The following is an 18,936-nucleotide window of genomic DNA, read 5'->3' on the forward strand; positions in this document are numbered from 1 at the left end:
CGATTTTTGATTGACAAGCTTGCAATTCGATTTTTTTATAACAATAAAGTTATATGAAAAATAAACATTTAAAGGGTAACTAAACCCCTGGTCAGAGCCTGACTCCACCCACTGGCAATATTTGAAAAATGCTGGAAAAGTGGGCATGGCCCAGCGAAGGGGGGCGTGCACCTGAGATGCATCTCTTTGTATGGAACCTGCATACGTCACCAACAACCGCTGTGTCACGAACCACCGCAACCACCAATAGGAAAATTCAACTGCAGTAGCCACCGTGCAACCTAAAGAGGGCAGCACTCAGACGTTTTTAAAACATATATTGCAGAATTAAAACACTTTAAACCCAAATGTAAAAAAAATTACTGGAATCAATTAACAGCATTTATGAAGCCCCATTCTTACAGATCATTAACTAAAATAAGTTGTTTTAGTGTTTAGTTGCCCTTTAAATGGTGGCTGTCATAAAAACTTGCCAGATTTATTCAGACATGCCTTAAATATTGAAGAACATTAAAAATTATAAAGAATATGTTATATGGTGCATAGCAAAATGCTCCTCTCTAGTGTTAATTTTTCTAGCTGACTAACGAGTTCATTGTCACTGGATATGTTTTTTTCTGAGGTAAATGTGACGTTACATGACATTGTTTGCAAGCTGTTTTGACTGACGTCTTTCCACGGTTGGAACACTGATTGAGCGATTCCATGTGACGTACGGATATCGATAAGTTGTACTCTCACACTTTCAGATGCTCATTCATGTTTATTTCGCGCTGTAACTGGTATTATAGGAAACGAGACTACCGGAGACTGGGCATGGAACAAATAATACTCAACAAGGAAACACAGGGCAAACAAGAGGGCTTAAATAAATACAGTGTAACCCCTCCAGTGTATCCGGCATGAGAGTCAGGCGCTCTAACAAGGAGGCTAAAGACTGCAGCCTCTAGCATCCGTCACTAGAGAGCCTTTTTGAGATCAGAGGAGTGAGGTTTACTCGCACAGCGACTACTAGCTGGCCTCCGTTACACTCACCCCCCTAAACCTCACTCCCATCTGGGTCACGGCACCAATATAACCCCCCTTCACCCGGGTCCCACTCGACCCGCTCCGAGCGGGCCTCGAACCCGGGTCTCCGGCATGAGAGTCAGGCGCTCTAACAAGGAGGCTAAAGACTGCAGCCTCTAGCACTACTAGCTGGCCTCAATTACAACAGGACTAATGAAGAGACAAGGGACACCTGTGAACATTTAAACAATCAACCAATGACAACATGATACAGACAAAGGAACACATGGCAGAGGATCACATGACTAAAGCGGGGATCACATGACAGACCAGAACTTTTTTTAACTTTTGTGTTCTCTTGCAGAACTTTGCTTTCTCTCATAAAACCTTTTGTGTGTTCGGACAAACATTAACTCTTTCCCCTTTAAAAAAAAAAAAAGTTTGCCAACCAGCATTTGTGATTATTTACACAAAAATTGCACGACCCCAGAATATTTGTTTTGTATGGCAATACATCATAGGAAAGAATTAAATACGAGGGTGCTTCTCAATTCTTATTTGTGCATCCTCGTTTCCTTTCCTCGTGTCTCAGCTCCGCCCCCTGTAGGTTGTGAGGGAAGGACGCAAGGAAAGAAAATGAGGACGGAGGAATCGAACGAAAGCTTTTTTTATACATTGGAATACTTGATCTCGAGCGTCACTTCACAGCGTCATCAGCAGCGCTCAAAGCATCTGCCCTTATGTTGTTGAAGCTTGTTTATTTAAGAAATTCATAATGAATAATAATAAAGCAAGATACCCTATTGAAATATGTGAGATGTGGGGTTTAAACTGCAAGGGTAAAGTATAAATTAAAATGATTGTCACTGATGTGAAGGGGGAGGAGAATGTATACGCGCGTCACGTTTAGTCAATAAAACTCTTCCGCATAGGATACACCTGTGTATCCTCGCTCATGACTCCTCTGAAAGCCTCCTCACTCCTCGATCCTCGACTCCTCGAGGTGCAATTAGAGAACTGAGATGTCCTTCAAGATGGCTGAGCTCGATTGGCTTCCGGGTCATAGGATGGAGGTCAGAGGAGCGAGGAGACGAGGAGGGATATTGAGAAGCACCCCGAGTGTAAAAAATATCCAATTTCGCGCATGCGCATCGAACATAAACTACGCATTTGATTAATCAAGTAGGGGAGCGCGGGGCCCAACCTAACGCGGGGTTAAATGTAACACGGACATAGTTAGTCAGGATCAGTCAGGTTGTGTTTCCGCTCTTCTCTCGCTGCTAGAAGACGGTCTCACGCTGATTTGTGGAAAGTTTTGATAATACTTTGTGAAGATACTGGACAAAGAGTGTTTTGACACCATGCAAGTAGTTTTTTTCATCATACTTTTTTGGGGGTTTCTGGGTTGGGTGTACGTCACCGAATCTAACTTTATATTACCTTAATCACTGTCTTGTTGGCTAAAACAGCACCATTTTGAAACATATCCGAAACTCCTTGCAACTGTTGGCTTTTAAAATATGTTTTACACAGCGGCGGTTATAGTTTTAGCACAGTGTTACAACTAAGCCGCCAAGTGTAAAATGATAATGAAATGAAAACAGGGAGCCACACAACTTTTCAGGTTTGATTGAGTATATATTTAACTTTGTTGGACTTTAACAAACAATGTTGGAATTTTATTTTATTAGGGCACAAGCCTTGAAAAGGTGAAGGCTCTAATGTTTTCCTTAGAAATATATATATTTTTGTATTTTATTATTATTTTTCTTACGACTATTCGGGCACTTTTCGGGCTCTTAACGTGCTCGAAAACTCTTGTTTAATAAATAAATAAATTACTATGCATTGATCACTTGTTCATTTATTTACAGCCTGTTTTTCATGCAATAAACCCTTTAAAATATGATTTTAAGCTTGCTTTTATTATTATTACTGTTATTATTATTAATAATAATGCAGCTGCCACACACAAATATAATTCAAATTGCAATTACAATATTTGATGATTTTATTTATTTATTGCAAAACTGTGCAGGCCTTTCCTATATCTCTATCCATGATATTGATCCATAATAGAAGGATGATTGGATGAGGGATGGATGTATGGATATCTATCTATAAAGATGCTCAAACAATATCAAACTATAGCCTAAACAGATAAAATAGTACTGAATTATGTGTGTTGCAACTAAAACACGTAACAATTAACCCCGCATATGGGACAAGTTGTAACATTTGCCTCGCTCTCCTCTACGCCATTGCGTTACAGGCTGCAGCGAGGACAATAGACATAATAGAGATTATGAAATGTATGTCTATGGCGAAGACAGTCTCTGAGAGCACGTCACCGACACTTTATCCAGGCCACTGGGTGGCGCTCGGGTGTAACCAGCTGATAGAGAAAACATAACATGAAAGACCGGCAACAGACGCTGACACTGAACACATGATGCAAGTATTAATGTAACAAACAAAACGAAACAAAGTACAACTTAGATGTGTGTGTTATGGGCAGCGTGCATTCGTGTCAGGGATGACAATGGAGTGGATATATTTGCGTGTGTGAAAACCAGTGTGCTAATGCCATGTGTTTGCAACCACATCGCCCCAGTGAACGAGGTAAGATGATGTGTGTGTGTGAGAGAGAGAGAGAGAGAGAGAGAGAGAGAGAGAGAGAGAGAGAGAGAGAGAGAGAGAGAGAGAGAGAGAGAGAGAGATGCGCTAACCAACAGGGACAGTAACTCTAACAAATTCGAATTTTTCCAGATCAATAACTCATGAGCTCAATGTTGTTATTTATACACATGGTTATTTTCGCCTGTAAAAACGATTTTTTTCTAAAAACTTCGCCCAGTGTGGAGATTTTGGAAAACTTTGTTCGCATGTAAATTCACAAAAACTTAGTTTTATGCAGCTGACGTCACAGTATGCGACAGATCTTGAACCTGCGTCAAAAGTGCGACTGTGTTTACATTTTCATTTGGCTATGGTGATCATGGATGCATTCAGAGTTTACAGTCGCAGTTATGTTGGAGCAAACCCTTTTCGTCTGTTTGCATTTGCAAATAGGCTACAGCTGCTCTATTATGTCGAGGAGCTGTTGTTACTATTTTCGAGGTTATGATTGGCTAACGTACGTCATAGCAGTGTGAGGACGACAGCGATATATTAAATATATTACAAATAGTTTTTCAGCGTGAGAAATACAATGTGTGGCGGGAGAGCGTGACAAAAGACCGAAATGAGTAACTGTCACTCTCAATGCGTGACACTTGACAGACCTGCGATTTTAAGGAAGTGGAGGTGGAAGTGACGTATATGCCGTAAAGCAGTCGAGTTTTGTAGTTCTCTTTGTTCGCCGGTTACTACCCGAAACCCGAAGTTTAAAAGTACGATTAAAAACGCTACAGACCCCGTCAGGCTATGGCAGACGCTTCATTCAACCTATTGTAAGTCGATGTAACATCACAAGAGACTTGGAAATATATTATGAAGGTTGAAAAGTTACCTGGTGTTACGTTAATATTCAACAATACCATTGATCTGTCATTGACACCATTATATGAGAACTGAACTGAGCTGGATGATGACATCCCTGTTTTCTCCAAATGGTTATATAGATTAATTAACTGAATTAATAACTTTTTTTTACAACAGAAATTAATCAACACTGAACTTCCTTAAGCTGGATTATGACACTTTTTTTTGTTCTAGATCTGCAGAGACAAACTTGGTTGCATTATTTTTCTATTATCCCTTTAAAGCTGCTTTGAAACAATCTGTATTGTAAAAAGCAGGCCTGATAGCGCTCCGGTGCCACGCCGGATTTCCGGCGTACAGACGTGTCTGCAAAAAAAAAAAAAGCAACAGCAAAAGAAGCGGAGTTCGACCAATCATAGCGCTGGGTTCATTCCCCAAATAGCAAGCGGGGATGATTGACAGATGCGTAAAGCCAATCATTAAAAAGAGACTGAAAATCGACAGCAATAAAGAATCCCGCTCGATCCCGCTTCCACTCCCGCTTCCACTCCTGCTTCTGACTGAGTTCATGAGCGAGGACAGTAACTTAGGCTACAGTAGTCACGGTACTTCTGACTCCTGAAGGTAAACGGGCTGGGGTGGATGTGGAAAGTTGAAGTATTGTATTGAGTTAACTTAATCTGGATTCTATTATCACACGGAGTGATCGCAATCGCATGGTTATCTTAAAATACTCCGTCATTCATGTCACTCAGATAAGATGAAGACATCATACAGCCATGCAAATTATAAAAAGCTTAAGTATTGATGAACAATAAATCTAAATAAAATTAAAATCGCTATGGCTAACTGATTATGAAAGTGCTGTGATTTGTGGATTAATTTAGGCTACTGATAAGCGCGAGTCTGCAAACAGGCGTTTATTTATTCATTATCAGTGTTGAGAAACGTAGCCTGCATGTGTTACGTTATTGTGTTATAATAACTAAAGTACCTAATTATGTTACATTATAATTTTGTATGAAAACTAGCGCGTTACTTGTGGATAAGAAACCGTTGTATCAGTGCTGCGCGAGCTCTCGCTCTCACAAACACAGACCGCGCGCACAGAGAGAGATGATAATTATCAAATGAAAATTGACGAACTGTTTTGTTCTTGGTTGTGGTTTTTTTCCTGTCAAAATGCCAGAAAGCATTTTTTATTATCCATCCAGTGTTTTTAAAATTCGTTAAATGACGGACGTTTTATTATTAACACAGCCTTATGTCAGATTCTTCTAACATATAGGCTACTGATATTCTTTTTAGAATAAGTGATTCGGTTTGCTATTATTGGTCCTGTGACAGGACTCGTGTCTATTCATTGTCAACTATTTTCTATAAGTATGTTTGTATTGGCTAACGTTTATTCAGCTAATGCGTGTCCTGTTTAAAATGTGCAATGTTCAAATGCAAAGACAGCACGCCTCAAATAAAAGTCCTTTTTTATTTTATTTTTATCAAGTAGGCTATCATATTTGGATATTGGAATAAAAAAATTAAGTAAATGTATGAATGTTTTTTTTTACTGTTTTCTAGGGGTTTCTTAATTTTAGACTAGTTGACCAGCACACATTATTTTGCAATGCAATATTAATCATGAAAAAAATACATTGCAGTGCAGTGCAAGTGACATTTAGGATTTGGGTCGAATTCAAAAAACTTTAGAAGTCAAGAATTATGAAGATAGACATGTGTTTGTGTGTGTCTTGCATTCTCAAAAAATAATGACAAAAATATATGACAACAATATAAGAAGACTAGAAGAACAATCGCTCATCACTTTGTGTCAGAAATTAGCGGAGGATAAACTCGCCCTTACGCATCTGTCCCAGGGAAAAAAGTTCAGGCTCAGGATTTTTTTCTACTATCACCCCTGAAAAAGTTCTGTATAATAAATGTGACTACGGTAAGTGAGAATTGTAACGAAGGCACTTGATCACGTATTGTTATTTTACAAATGGATGTTAGGTTACATATTCATGGTTTGTGTTTTAAATTGTTGTTGGCGTTGTATTTTACAGCATTTGTTAAATTTTCTGACCATGAGAATTGCATTTATTGTATTTTATTTCACCTATAGAAGCACATAACGATTCAGAGAGGTTCAGCGCTACCACCTTCATGCTGCAGAAATACTCACTGCCCTTTTTGTGATAGCAGTATTTTTAAACCGACAAGACGGGACAAATTGAATAATCACATTAAAATCCACTTTAAAAAGGCTGTTGTTCATGGAGGTATGCACATCTGGAGTTATTTTTTAATATACAGTGGCAATAGATATTATTTTACATTTATGCATTTGGCAGACGCTTTTATCCGAAGCGACTTACATTGCATTTCAAGGTACACATATTTAATAGTAGTCTCTTTGGAATTAGATGGTTTTCTGCATGATTTAGCCATAAAATATTAATTTATCTTCATTAACGTCTAAAGGTTACACAAACAATGCACACTGAAACTTAAGCTAACAAAACACAAACAATTATATATTTGTGTATTTGTATTTTGTTATAATAATGTTTCATATCTATGAATGCATCCCATTAAACATGTAAACACACAACAGGGATAAGATTGATAGGGTTGGAGTTACACTCTGAAGCTTTCCTTTTTCCCCCATCATATTTCATATTTCACAGATGTGGATTGGGCTGCAGACAATCTCTTCATTTCCACTGTCTGACCCCATCCGCCACCAGCACTGTATGTAACATGACAGCGACTACTGGGACCCCATCCGCCACCAGCACCTTTTCAGTCCATCAAATAATTGTTGTGTATGGTCCATGAAAAAAATTGTTGGTTGAGTGTTAAAAATTATTTTCAATTAAATCAAATGTTCAAACGCCCAAGCTTTGTTTTCATTGCATTATTATTTTTTTTAAGCTTTGTTCAGTTTGTTGTTAATCATTTGACCCAAAACAAATGGATAAAGTATGATTTTAACTTTTAAAAAAACTATTAACATTTGTTAATAGTAGTATATTGTCTTTTGTTAATAGGACAAAACATAATTCTTATGTTTTATACCATTTGATATATATATATATATAATAAAAATCTTTTCAATTAAATCGTTTAAAAAAGGCTTTATAATAACGTTGTTTTAAACTTTAAAACGTTCCGAAACACGAAAGTAGCGCAATGCCTGGCCGCGCCCACTTCCGGCATCAGACTGTTACCCCTAAAATCCACTGGATCCGTCTACGGCGCGGAACGTCAGCGTCGCGGATGCCGGAGCTAATCGCGGCCATTATAGTCAATGCTCGCCCACCAGCTGCGGACGCAGCGCCTCTCAGAAGCGTCTCTCCGCTCCGCAGAGAATAGGTAGCAGGTCTATTTCCGCCGCTTGCCGCGTCAAGCAGCACAGAGTACATCACACCGGGCAGGAAGTCAGACACAGAACGGCATAGAGGATCCGGTCGATTTTCAAAATAAAACACGCTGTGGAGACCAACGCTCTGCTGCTGAAACGCGTCTGAGACGCTTCCAGTGGACTTTGACACCGAGCTAGGGACGCATCAAAAATGTGGCGCTGACGTTCCGCGCCGTAGACGGATCCAGTGGGTTTTAGGGGTTAGGCTGGCGCTGTCGTCCTCACACTGCTATGACATATGGTTCTGCGGTTCTGCAGTTAGACCTATCTCGAGCTTTTTGTTACACACTGCCACCTACAGGTTTTGTATGCTCTTGACGGCACATATACACGAGTTCGTGTAAATTAACACTTTTCTGAAAACTGAGTGTGCACGATGTTATTTTTGAAAACGGAGAGGGTGAAATGTCCGTTTATGAAAATAGCCGGCCACGTAAAACGTAGCCCAAGTCGATTCTGGAATGACAGCTCATTAGCGATACAAAGTTCCAGCAGTCTTATTGGTTAGAATGAATCACGTGCCATCTAGTGTACAACTATTTGCATTGTTTTATTGTGACACATGAGTTCATTTTATTTAAAGTCCATGTAAAGGCAATTCTAAAAAAAAGTTCTAAACACATTATAAATGTTAGAAATGTGTTGCTAAAACACATTACAAAGACTGTGAAGTACTGTTTTGTGGGGTTAGAAGATTAAACAGTTTTTCACCATTGTGTGTTCAGGATTTTTTGGGCAGGGCTAAAACCATGGCTCGATGACGCACTAGAGCCCTTGAGCTCATGGACACGCCCCTTTTTGATGACGCACTGGAGCCACTGAGGCTGGCCACGCCCCTAACAATATAAAGCGAGCACTACAGCCTTCAATTTGCTAGCTAGCCATGCCTTCGTCACGGAAATGCGTTTTACCTGGATGCGATCACGTACAAAACAGACCAGTGTCCTTATTTAGATTTCCGAAAAACGATCACATCAAGAAGAGGTGGATTAATTTTGTGAAGCGCCACTTTGATGGAGAGCTGAGGATCACCACCAACACCCGCCTGTGTAGTGATCATTTCACTCAGGATAGTTTTATAAACTTTCGTCGGAGACAACTGGGATTCACTGATAATCCGCTGTTACTGGTGAATGGGGCCGAACCGACTATCTCCCCCCTCGGCCTTCATCCTCCCGTCGCGCCGACATCTGGAGCCATCATCGGCAGTGCGTGCCCACCAGTGAGTGTAAGTTGCCTGTTATAATTATAGTAGGTAGTCCACACAGTAACTCTTCTAAATTATGCAACCCTCTAACGTGATTTGTTTTGTTTATATGCATCAATATGATTCCTTAGACAAGTAATTTCAACTATTATCTGTTCACAAAGCCCCTTCCAACCACAAGAGAGAGCCCGTGTGACAAGATACAGAAATTCACACGAGAAGTTGGGTGTCAGACAGATCCCTGTGTGGGGGAAAGGACTGTGGCCACACGACTGTCTGAAAGAACACTAGCCAACAGAAATACAGGTATGTTGAGAGGTCAAGTGCGTATAGTTTGTCTTTTTTAGATTTGCTCGTGTTTTGTCTTGCTTGTTTTCACATTCATTAGATTTTAAAACATTACATCGCTAAAAGAGTAAAACGAGGCGCGCGTACACACAGAGAGGCGCGTTTCGTAGTGCGCGCAAACGCTGAATTGAATACTTTTTACCTGAAATGATTAGTTAAACCATACTTTATTTTTAACTTCGATAGACTATATTGTTTTTATCTGCGCTTGTAATTCATGTATTTGTTTTTATTTTTTACTGATTACTTGCCTTTAATAATGTTTTTAATAATTTATTTAATAATAATTTTAATAATTTTTTAATATTTAAATTTAATAATTGTTTATATTTTATTATACCTTTAATAATTTATTTATTAGCTAGGCTAGTAGTTTTTGCTGTTGTATCAGAGTAAAGGGCTTTAAGTATGAAATACAATTTTTTGCTGAATCGAAAAATGATGATTTGTGGCTCAAAAAACGTAATATGGTCCGAACCGAAATGAAATCTTTGCAAGGACATGAATGGGTTTTTTTAACCCTCTGGGCTCTAAGGTGTTGTTGGGGTCCTTGAGATGTTTTGACATGCCCTGACATTTGTGATTTTTTTTTTTAGTTGCTTATAAACATATTAATGGCAACGGTGTAATTACACTCTATTTAGTACAAACAGGGGTACCATAATATGTGACCAACATGTACATGTTTGTATTTTTGAGAGAATATTGTTTATGCATGGTTATTGAAAACACTAAAACTTAAAGTTTCTGAAATGAGGTCACAAGACACATACTAAATATGTGTCCACAAGACCTTTGACTAATGGATGTTGTCGCCTAGAGTTTTTGCTTCAAAATGATCTGAAAATCATCCTGCCTACTCATTCACACAAAACAATACATTGATTTAAATTTTATTAGACCCTTTTTGTTTGGAAAGGCAATATGCGTGGAGGCGTGTTCACACCTGAGAAGACAATGACCGGATAATGAGTCGCATAATGAGCTTTTCACACAGGTGTGTCACTGGATACCAAAGAATGCGTATAATTCAGGCTATTAGATAGCCTATTGAAAGGGCGGTTCTTTTTTTCAAAAAGTTGACCTTTTTGCTGTTTTTCTCCTACTTTTGTATTTAATTATGAGGTTCAAATACTTCATTTTGGTGACCTTTTATGCACTGATTTGTCTGCTGGTTAATGAGCACGCTTTTTCATGCACCTAAAATATATTTACTGCATTGTTGAACTCTCTGAACTACACACACACACGTCCAGCTACAATAATCATATTAATTTGAAACAGCAACCCAGAATATGTGTCACAAGGATTGATTAAAACGAGGACAATAATCACATGAAGGAAAAAAAAACAATTTAAATTCTGGACTTTTGGCAGTGAGGGGGGGGGGGTTCATGAGGAACAATATTGGAACAAACACAATAACATCTTAGTTGATAAATCAATATACCTACTTTATTTTTGACAAAACATCCCATACTATAGTATATTTAACATATGAGCAGAAATTGGCGAACAAAAGCGTACCTATTTAATGTGGCAATAGTCCTTTTTTTTTTTACAGTAAAAACTTTATAATCTATCCAAAACGGTCTATCCATCCCAGCTGATGTGGGCGTTAGCATGTTTGCATGGCTTGCCTCAAATCATTTGCGTTTGAATAGTGCGCACTCTCCGCGGGCGTGTCACATTAACACTTAGGGTGTATTCACACCAGGAAAGTCCGATAGTTCACTTGCTTTCGTCCGGACCAAATACATTTTTTTTTTTTTTTTTGGTACGGTTCGCTTTCACACTGCTCTTTTTGCAAGTGAACCAAAATTTGTAAACAAAACCACACGTGTGTCGTGCCGACGCGGTGTCATTGGTTGTTGCGTTAAATCTTACCCAGATACAATAGTGCTATTTTCTGATTGGCTAACAACACCAGAGGAGACGCGCTTGATTCCTGCCGGTTCCACAGTGAGAGCGGCGCGGCCAGAGTTTTGGGCGCTGCGGCATATTAAATATATTACAAATAGTTTTTCAGTGTGAGAAATACAATGTGGCGGGAGAGCGTGACAAAAGACCGAAATGAGTGACTGTCACTCTCAATGCGTGACACTTGAGAGCCCTGTCACTCATTCATTCCATTCCAATGATGCACACACGACGCGTAGAAAGACGCGAAACAGTATCGTGTGGCCAGACAGCGCACCGGATTGGAATGTAGTAGGCTACAACAGATCACTTTCCCATAACGCAACTCCGACTACGGAAGCCTGTTAACTCAAAGGCGCAGTGCTTTCTTGCAATTGGGTTGGTTCATGTTCACTCCGTAAACGAACCGTACCAGAGTTCGTTTGGAACCGTACCGAGACCACCTCTTCAGCTGGGTCTCGGTTCGGTTGTTTGGTCCGCACCCGAGTTCGATTGCTGTATTCACACCTGCCCAAAAGGTCCGCACCAAGGGGGGAAACGAACTAGAGTTCGATTCAATCGAACCAAACAAGGCAGGTGTGAATACACCCTTAATCAGGTGAAAAGAAAAGGACTGCCATCTCTCTCTTTTCATACAGATTACTTAAACTGAGAATATTTGTTTTTTATATATAAATTACTTAATTTAGAAGAAGATAATTTAAGCTTCATAAAGAAAAATCTCTCGTCAACAGAGTATTTTGAGTCTCTTTTGCACTGATAAGAAAAAAAGCGAGACTATTTCACCGGCGCGATGGCCGGCCCCAGATGGTTAAACCTGTTCTATTTACATAGCTCCACCTATCTAAATATAAACACTATAGACATTATGTAGCCCCACCCCTTTTCAGCCCTGCACTTCCGATCTGTATTTTCACAGCAATCTTGCCTATTTATGAATGAACGGCTCGTTTTAAAATCTTCCCAGTCTACTGACATTTAAGACATCTGCTTAAAACATTACATTCCTTTTGATAACTTTCGTTAACTTTACATTAAGTAAATCCACTTCAAAAGCTAAATTACTCCTGGACAGCAATGCCATAGAGATATACAGAGCAACCGCAAAAACGGAAGTTCTAAGACAATATTTTAAAGATGGCTGCGCGCTTGTGTCTCTGGTGCATAATGTCTATACACAAAGAACTCTTATTACTTTCCTTATTTCTATATATTTTCCAGATTCTCAAGCTACGGTAGCCACGAAGAGTGTCGCTGTGGGCAACACCACATCCACATCCAAGCTTCTTCCGCCCTGCTCTTCAACTCCACTGAAGCGGAAAGCAGGATCACCTGATAGACCACCAAAGCGCTCTCTCTTGGAGCTTCCCTCTTTTCAGGAATCTGTAAACGGTTTCAACTTGGCAGATCCTGATGACTCCACCTCCAGCATGTCTGAATTGGTTGACACCACCAGTGAACAGTAAGTTAACTTTATTTGTTATAGATCTTTGTTAATAGAACATAATAGGAACAATCACTTCCTCAGCATAATTTTAATTGATGCTGATTAGGGCTGCACGATTTGGGGAAAATGTCATATTGCGATTATTGAGGTCAAGATTGCGATATAATAAACAAATGGTTTCAAGAGTCAACTTGCTTGGTTCTAAAGCAAAATGCACACACAGATTAGTGATAATTCTGAAATGTGTATTTCTCTACTCAAACTAGCAACAACAACTAAATGATTGACAACTCCTATAATGATCAATAAGCCATTGGTGTCTGGATAAAAATGAATTTAAACCCAATTTTAAACATTAATTATAGCCATCCAACATTACAGTGATTCCGTCATTACAGTTGAAAGCTTTCAATTTTTTTGTAAACATTAATTAGGCTTCAAAAAATATAACGGCTTTTAATTTAAGTGAACTTCAAACAATCTTCACATAAACCCATAATAAATGTAATTTTTATCTGTGCCCTTCCTGTCTAACTGGTAGGCCATACACAGAAATTGAATAAAGTTATCAAACAGTCTGTGCTGCATAAATTATAAATTATATATAGACTAATCCTTATTAAAGTTACAAAAGTTCTTTAGTCAAGAGCAGTGAGTGTTTTCTTTGTTCCCTTTGTTCTTTGATTAACTTTAATGACAGTGATTATTAGTTGCTACTGTGTACTGTCCCTTTAAGAGCAGCCGCTGCTGACAGGATCTCACACGCGTCATATTCTCACTACTCTTTACGTCCATCATAAGACTGCTCTTATGTTATGAAGATACTCGACAAAACGACATTTTGGCATAATTGTGTGTTGTTCGTTCAAGCGTGAAAGAGAACTGTATTCTGGCGCGTGGTCTGTGCATGTGCATGATACTGGCGCGCGTCTTTCTGCGAGTCACAGTCAGGACATTCACAGGCAGCGCGCTCTCTTAGACTTGTCACGCATGAATGGTTTAAAAGCATTTGCACAAATAAGAGCGGGATCATGTAACACTAGCCAAAGAATGACTAAAAAATAACAGATGCTGCATTAATTGGCTTAACAACCCTAATTTGTTTATTACATATTAAATTGCAGCATTTCGCGTCATTTAATCGTATAGGCTTGACATTGCGATTGCTATATAATTAATCGTGCAGCACTAATGCTGATGTGATGTTATTTTACTATGAAAGTGATAAATTAGAAAACATATATAAATATATTTTTTTTGTGGTTTCCTTTGTCAATAGAGCACCAACCAAGCGACCACAGGACATGGTTAAATACTTGATATATGAGGAGTGCCTGCTTGAGCTTTTTAAAATCTGCCCCACCTGCTCAAGAGTCTGCAAGGTGATCACGTTTGTAAAAGGAACGTTCCTCTCTGTGACCCAGAAGTGCCTCCACCAGAGTTGTTCATACACCAGAGAGTGGAGGAGTCAGCCTCTTCTGGGCAGCTGTCCAGCGGGGAATCTGCACCTATCAGCCGCTGTCTACTACACCGGCTCTTCTTTCCTCCAGACTAACAAGGTGTGTAAAAATAATGACTTTTATTTTAAAAAAAGTTTATAAGGCCAGTGCACAGCTCAGTGCTACAGTGGGATGTAGTGCTATTTCTGATTTTACTTTACTTTACAGGTGCTCAATGCAATGCATGTGAGAACCTTCAGCAGAATGACACATCGATATCACGTGCACAACTACATTCTGCCTTCAGTGCTGCATAAATGGCGATCACACCAGAGCGACCTGCTTGAGGGACTAAAACAGAGCGAAACTGTATCTCTCGGTGGTGATATGAGAGCTTACAGTCCAGGCCAGTGCGCAAAGTATGGCTCGTACTCCATGATGGATCTCGGCACAAACAAAATTGTTGATATCCAGCTCGTACAGGTAAATGGATTATAAAAACCAAGTAGGCAGCAGTGTTAATTTCATTATTTTCGCCAACGACATTTTTTCACAGACGATAACTAAATGAGAACTAGTTTTGAATGACAAAAACTATGGCGAAAATCTATTGACATTTTTGTCAACGAATAAAAACTAGACGAAAACGTTAGATAGTGATGATTTGGGAAGCGATCCAGTCAGAACTGATGTCCTGCGTTTGTGGTAGATGTGCACATTTGTACTGTAACGTGCTGATCTACCCAGCGGGACACGAGTTGGCATGCGCGGCATGTCACATAAAACGTTAAAAAATGTAAACGTCTGGGAGAATGAGTAGAGCAAACATATAGATCTGAATAAGAGTGACGACACAAAAAAGAGGTCTATCTGGTAGGGTTTTCTGTGCGCTCACACCCGACCCAAAGCGTGCAGCCTAAAACTAAATGGCATTTTAGTCAAAAGACTATGACAAAAACTAAATCAAAATTTGCTGTCATAACACCATTTGCCAGGGAAACTCTTAGGACAATTTGAGAAATTTCAGACTTTAGAAGTCTGTATTTAAATAAATGTTATGTCTTTTTATGATCCACAGAGCAATGAAGTGGGGAGCAGTGTCCGTATGGAAAAGGAAGGACTTATCCGGACTCTGGAATTTCTCGAAAAATCTGGTGTCAAAGTAGCTTCCCTGGTGACAGACCGACACACCCAGGTTCAAAAGTTTGTCCGGGAACAGAAACCACACATTGACCACTTTTATGATGTATGGCATTTATGTAAAGGTAGGATAATTTTGAAAAGGTAGTTTGATTATTTGTAGCACATCTAATCCTGTGGATCCTTAACACCCAGTGTAGAACAAATGCATTACATATTTTTAAACTGTTCGCAGCACTCACCAAGAAGATGAATGCCATGTCCAAGGAGAAAGACTGCAACAAGGTCAAAATGTGGCAGAAGAGCATCAAAAATCACCTCTACTGGTCAGCATCCGGTTCATCAAATGGAGAGGAAACCGTGGCAAAATGGACATCTCTTCTCAATCACATCCAGAATGTGCATGTCCATGAAAATCCACTCTTCCCCAAGTGCCTCCACCCTCCTTCCACTGACAGAAACAAGTGGCTGAAGCCCGGTACGCCACTATTCAATAGCATTTATGCTGATCCTGTAGTATACTCTCAGCTGCTATGTACTCTGCATCTTTTATGTATTTATGTATTGGTTATTCTCTGTCCTCCTCTAGCAACAAAGGCCATCTACAAGCTGGAGAAGCTGCTAATGAACAAGCGTGTTCTTGGTGATGTGAAAAAGCTGAGCCCTCTCTGCCAAACATCTGCCTTGGAGGCGTTCCACGGTGTGATTCTGCGGTTCGCACCAAAAAACGTGGCCTTCTCGTACTTAGGGATGCTTTGCAGGTAAATTGTATAGTAATCATGTTGTCAATATTGTATAGTAGCAGCACTTTACCAACGGCCAAACCACACTGTCTACATGAGCGGCTTGTGTGCGTAGCGGAAGCTTTTCATTTTGGCGTCTATGTTAACAGATTAGACGGGGTTTCCGCGGGGCATTAAAAGTCATTAAATGGATTTTGTGAAAATTAAGGCATTAAAAAGCATTAAATTTGAAACCTACAGGCATTACAAATTTTGATATGGTTTTGAAGAGAATTTTTATCCACACATCAATAGCTGTATCAGTGATCCTGACCTTCATTCACATAAAGATGCCATTAAACAACTATTTGAAATATACTGTCTTTATGTTGGTTCTACATTAATTTGGAGATTAAAAAGCATTGTTTAATTTGAAGATCCCTGCAGTAACCCTGTTAGAGCAGCCAGAGAGAGAGAGAGAGAGAGAGAGAGAGAGAGAGAGAGACGGAGAGAGACGGAGAGAGAGAGAGAGAGAGAGAGAGAGAGAGAGGCGTCATTATGTTGGAGTAATCCCATACAAATCCTGATTTCAGACTTTACCTGGCTGCATTGCATTTCAATGAAAATTCTGGCTGTACCCAAGCGAGGACTGCAGCAGGAGAACTGCAGTTCAAAATTAAATTTCCCAAGGCCAAGAAAGGGGAACATGTGGTGTCCATGATGAAGACCAAAAATTCTACTGGTTAGTTAATTCTCAATTTTCTTTTGGTATCTCCATACTATATGTACATGATTCTGCATTTATGCATTTACCTCGCTGGCAAGATTTTGGCACCACCTGAGTGACAAGGTGTAGCACATTTGCCAGCGTGACAAGCAGTAAACACACAATTTCTATTGCAGTTACTTTGTTAAGAGTTTGTCAACAGGAGACCATATGAATGACTATATGCTTTGTGTTCTCGCCTTTGTTTTAGAATATGTGGCTGAGCTGACGGACATCCTCTTTAACGAGGTCATCCAGGACCCTGCACCCTTTGTGGCTGATATGAACGCAGTGGCTGTTCCTGGATTCCTGTGCTCACAGTATGAGCAACCTGGGAAATCCGACGCAATTGCTAGCCATGTGTCCAGGTTCAGCTCTAACACCAACACCCATCTAAGTCCACAATCCCTTTCTTAATCAATCAGCTGTTTTCTGTCAACATGTAACTCACCATCTCCACTGTACTGTTCTCGCCTTTACTCAATTTTGTTATTTGGGTAATATATAGAGTACATTAGGTCTGTCACAATTACATTATTGACTTGTTGCGCAATACATATGGACATGATAGTCCAGATTTGACAGTAAGTTGTGACGCATACAAACATGGCATTACACAAAAACTGGTTGACAGCTGTACAAAATGTCTATGAAATTTATTAAAAGTATGTACATAGCACATTACCAAACAAGTACAATATATACAGATTTTTTTACATTTAAATGGGAGGTTTAAAGCCTGTGTACTCCTCTTCATCCGGGTACTCCTGGTGAATACAGAGCACAACACAAGAAGGTATAACAACCCAGTTGTGCTTTCCAAAGTTTCTCGGTTGAATTATCGTGTATACGATGGCATGTATGGGCAAACCTAAATATCTGTATCGGTAAAATCCACTATCGGTCGACCTCTAGTGCTTTCCCAAGTATCCCCAGCACCAGGAAACAAAACATCTGTTGGCCTGGTAGCGATCACGACTGTAATGATGAAATAAGAACAAAATGTCATGTCACATGATAATATTATATTTGTACAGGTTTGTTTTGGGTCGATGGTCTTCTGTCTGATAATTGCAATAAAAACTGACATTGTGAAGTTATCAGTATCTGGTGTCTTTGTACAACAAAAACAACCTTGGTCTTATTTATCCTCTCCTTTTTGGTCTGGTCTAACAAAACGGGATCCCAGAATGTGACAGTTTGATTCATCAACCTGCAGTCTGCCTCAAATCATTCATGTATACTAGAGATGCGCGGTTGGCGGTTACAGCCGCGGATGAACCGCGGATCGGGCGGATGACGTGACGAAAAATATGTATACATTGTTAAACATTGTTATCTGACTATACCTACATCCAAAAAAAAAAAATCGAGCACACTTTGAAATAGTCAAGTTTTCATCAGGCAGCTAGTCGAGTCTATGCAGAGACCGCTTGTTATTATCAGAGATGGCAACGCCGGTGAAGGAGGTACGTGACAAACTCAAAGGAGAATTCTGGCGCCCCATACAATAGCAGCATGTTGAAATGATGTGCCAAATGGGTTTTCTATTAGGCTACAATGAAAATATTGTACAGTAGCCTATCTGATAAGGTCAGGTTTGCCGAAATGCGTTTAATTTAGGCTATTTATTTATTTTTGTCCCTGCGCGCCGATTGGAAACGGAGTTCACTGCTGATATTCTGAGAGCTTTCTAGTCTCGCGGCTGTCATCAGCAGCGCCTTGTATCACCCGATCAGCGGATGGCGGGAAAATTGGTCAAAAACGTTGGCGGGCGGGTGCGGTTTTGAAAATTGGTCAAAAACGTTGGTGCGGATGGATGGCGGACAGACGATGAGTTTTGTGATGCGGTTGCGGATGAAATAATAGCCCATCCGCACAGCTTTAATGTATACATTAATAAACATAATTTCATAATATGATTACATAAATAGTGTGACTTGGTTCTTGTTTCCCAAACCATACCAGTGTTTGAAAGGCAGGCATGCTATTTGATCAGCACAAATGTAATTTCTACACATTAAAAATTAAT

General features: G+C 39.6%; 3 protein-coding genes across 9 annotated transcripts in view; 2 read left to right on the plus strand and 1 right to left on the minus strand.

Moving 5' to 3' along the window:
- LOC143711083 (uncharacterized) overlaps positions 1 to 18,936 on the plus strand; it is a 164,794-nt gene that overhangs the window by 71,540 nt on the left and 74,318 nt on the right. The gene's annotated exons all lie outside the window — the stretch shown is intronic.
- LOC143711142 (uncharacterized) overlaps positions 1 to 18,936 on the minus strand; it is a 376,270-nt gene that overhangs the window by 14,394 nt on the left and 342,940 nt on the right. The window lies entirely within an intron of this gene.
- LOC143711089 (uncharacterized) lies at positions 3,396 to 18,004 on the plus strand. Of its 5 annotated transcripts, XM_077202412.1 has the most exons (13): positions 3,410 to 3,630; positions 6,614 to 6,770; positions 7,179 to 7,337; positions 8,641 to 9,143; positions 9,287 to 9,428; positions 12,612 to 12,852; positions 14,117 to 14,396; positions 14,505 to 14,759; positions 15,355 to 15,541; positions 15,652 to 15,894; positions 16,006 to 16,177; positions 16,732 to 16,880; positions 17,116 to 18,004. In XM_077202412.1, the coding sequence occupies exons 4-13, from the start codon at positions 8,799 to 8,801 to the stop codon at positions 17,319 to 17,321; spliced, it is 2,220 nt and encodes a 739-aa protein (XP_077058527.1). In that variant the 5' UTR covers positions 3,410 to 3,630; positions 6,614 to 6,770; positions 7,179 to 7,337; positions 8,641 to 8,798; the 3' UTR covers positions 17,322 to 18,004. The 5 variants fall into 5 exon arrangements, with proteins under 5 accessions (XP_077058525.1, XP_077058527.1, XP_077058528.1 ...); XM_077202413.1 differs by lacking the exon at positions 7,179 to 7,337; XM_077202411.1 differs by lacking the exon at positions 6,614 to 6,770 and having other exon boundaries at positions 7,179 to 7,316.

Source organism: Siphateles boraxobius, unplaced genomic scaffold, assembly GCF_051911475.1.
Source record: "Siphateles boraxobius isolate OS27281-9 unplaced genomic scaffold, OSU_SipBor_1 49, whole genome shotgun sequence".
NCBI lineage: Eukaryota > Metazoa > Chordata > Actinopteri > Cypriniformes > Leuciscidae > Siphateles > Siphateles boraxobius.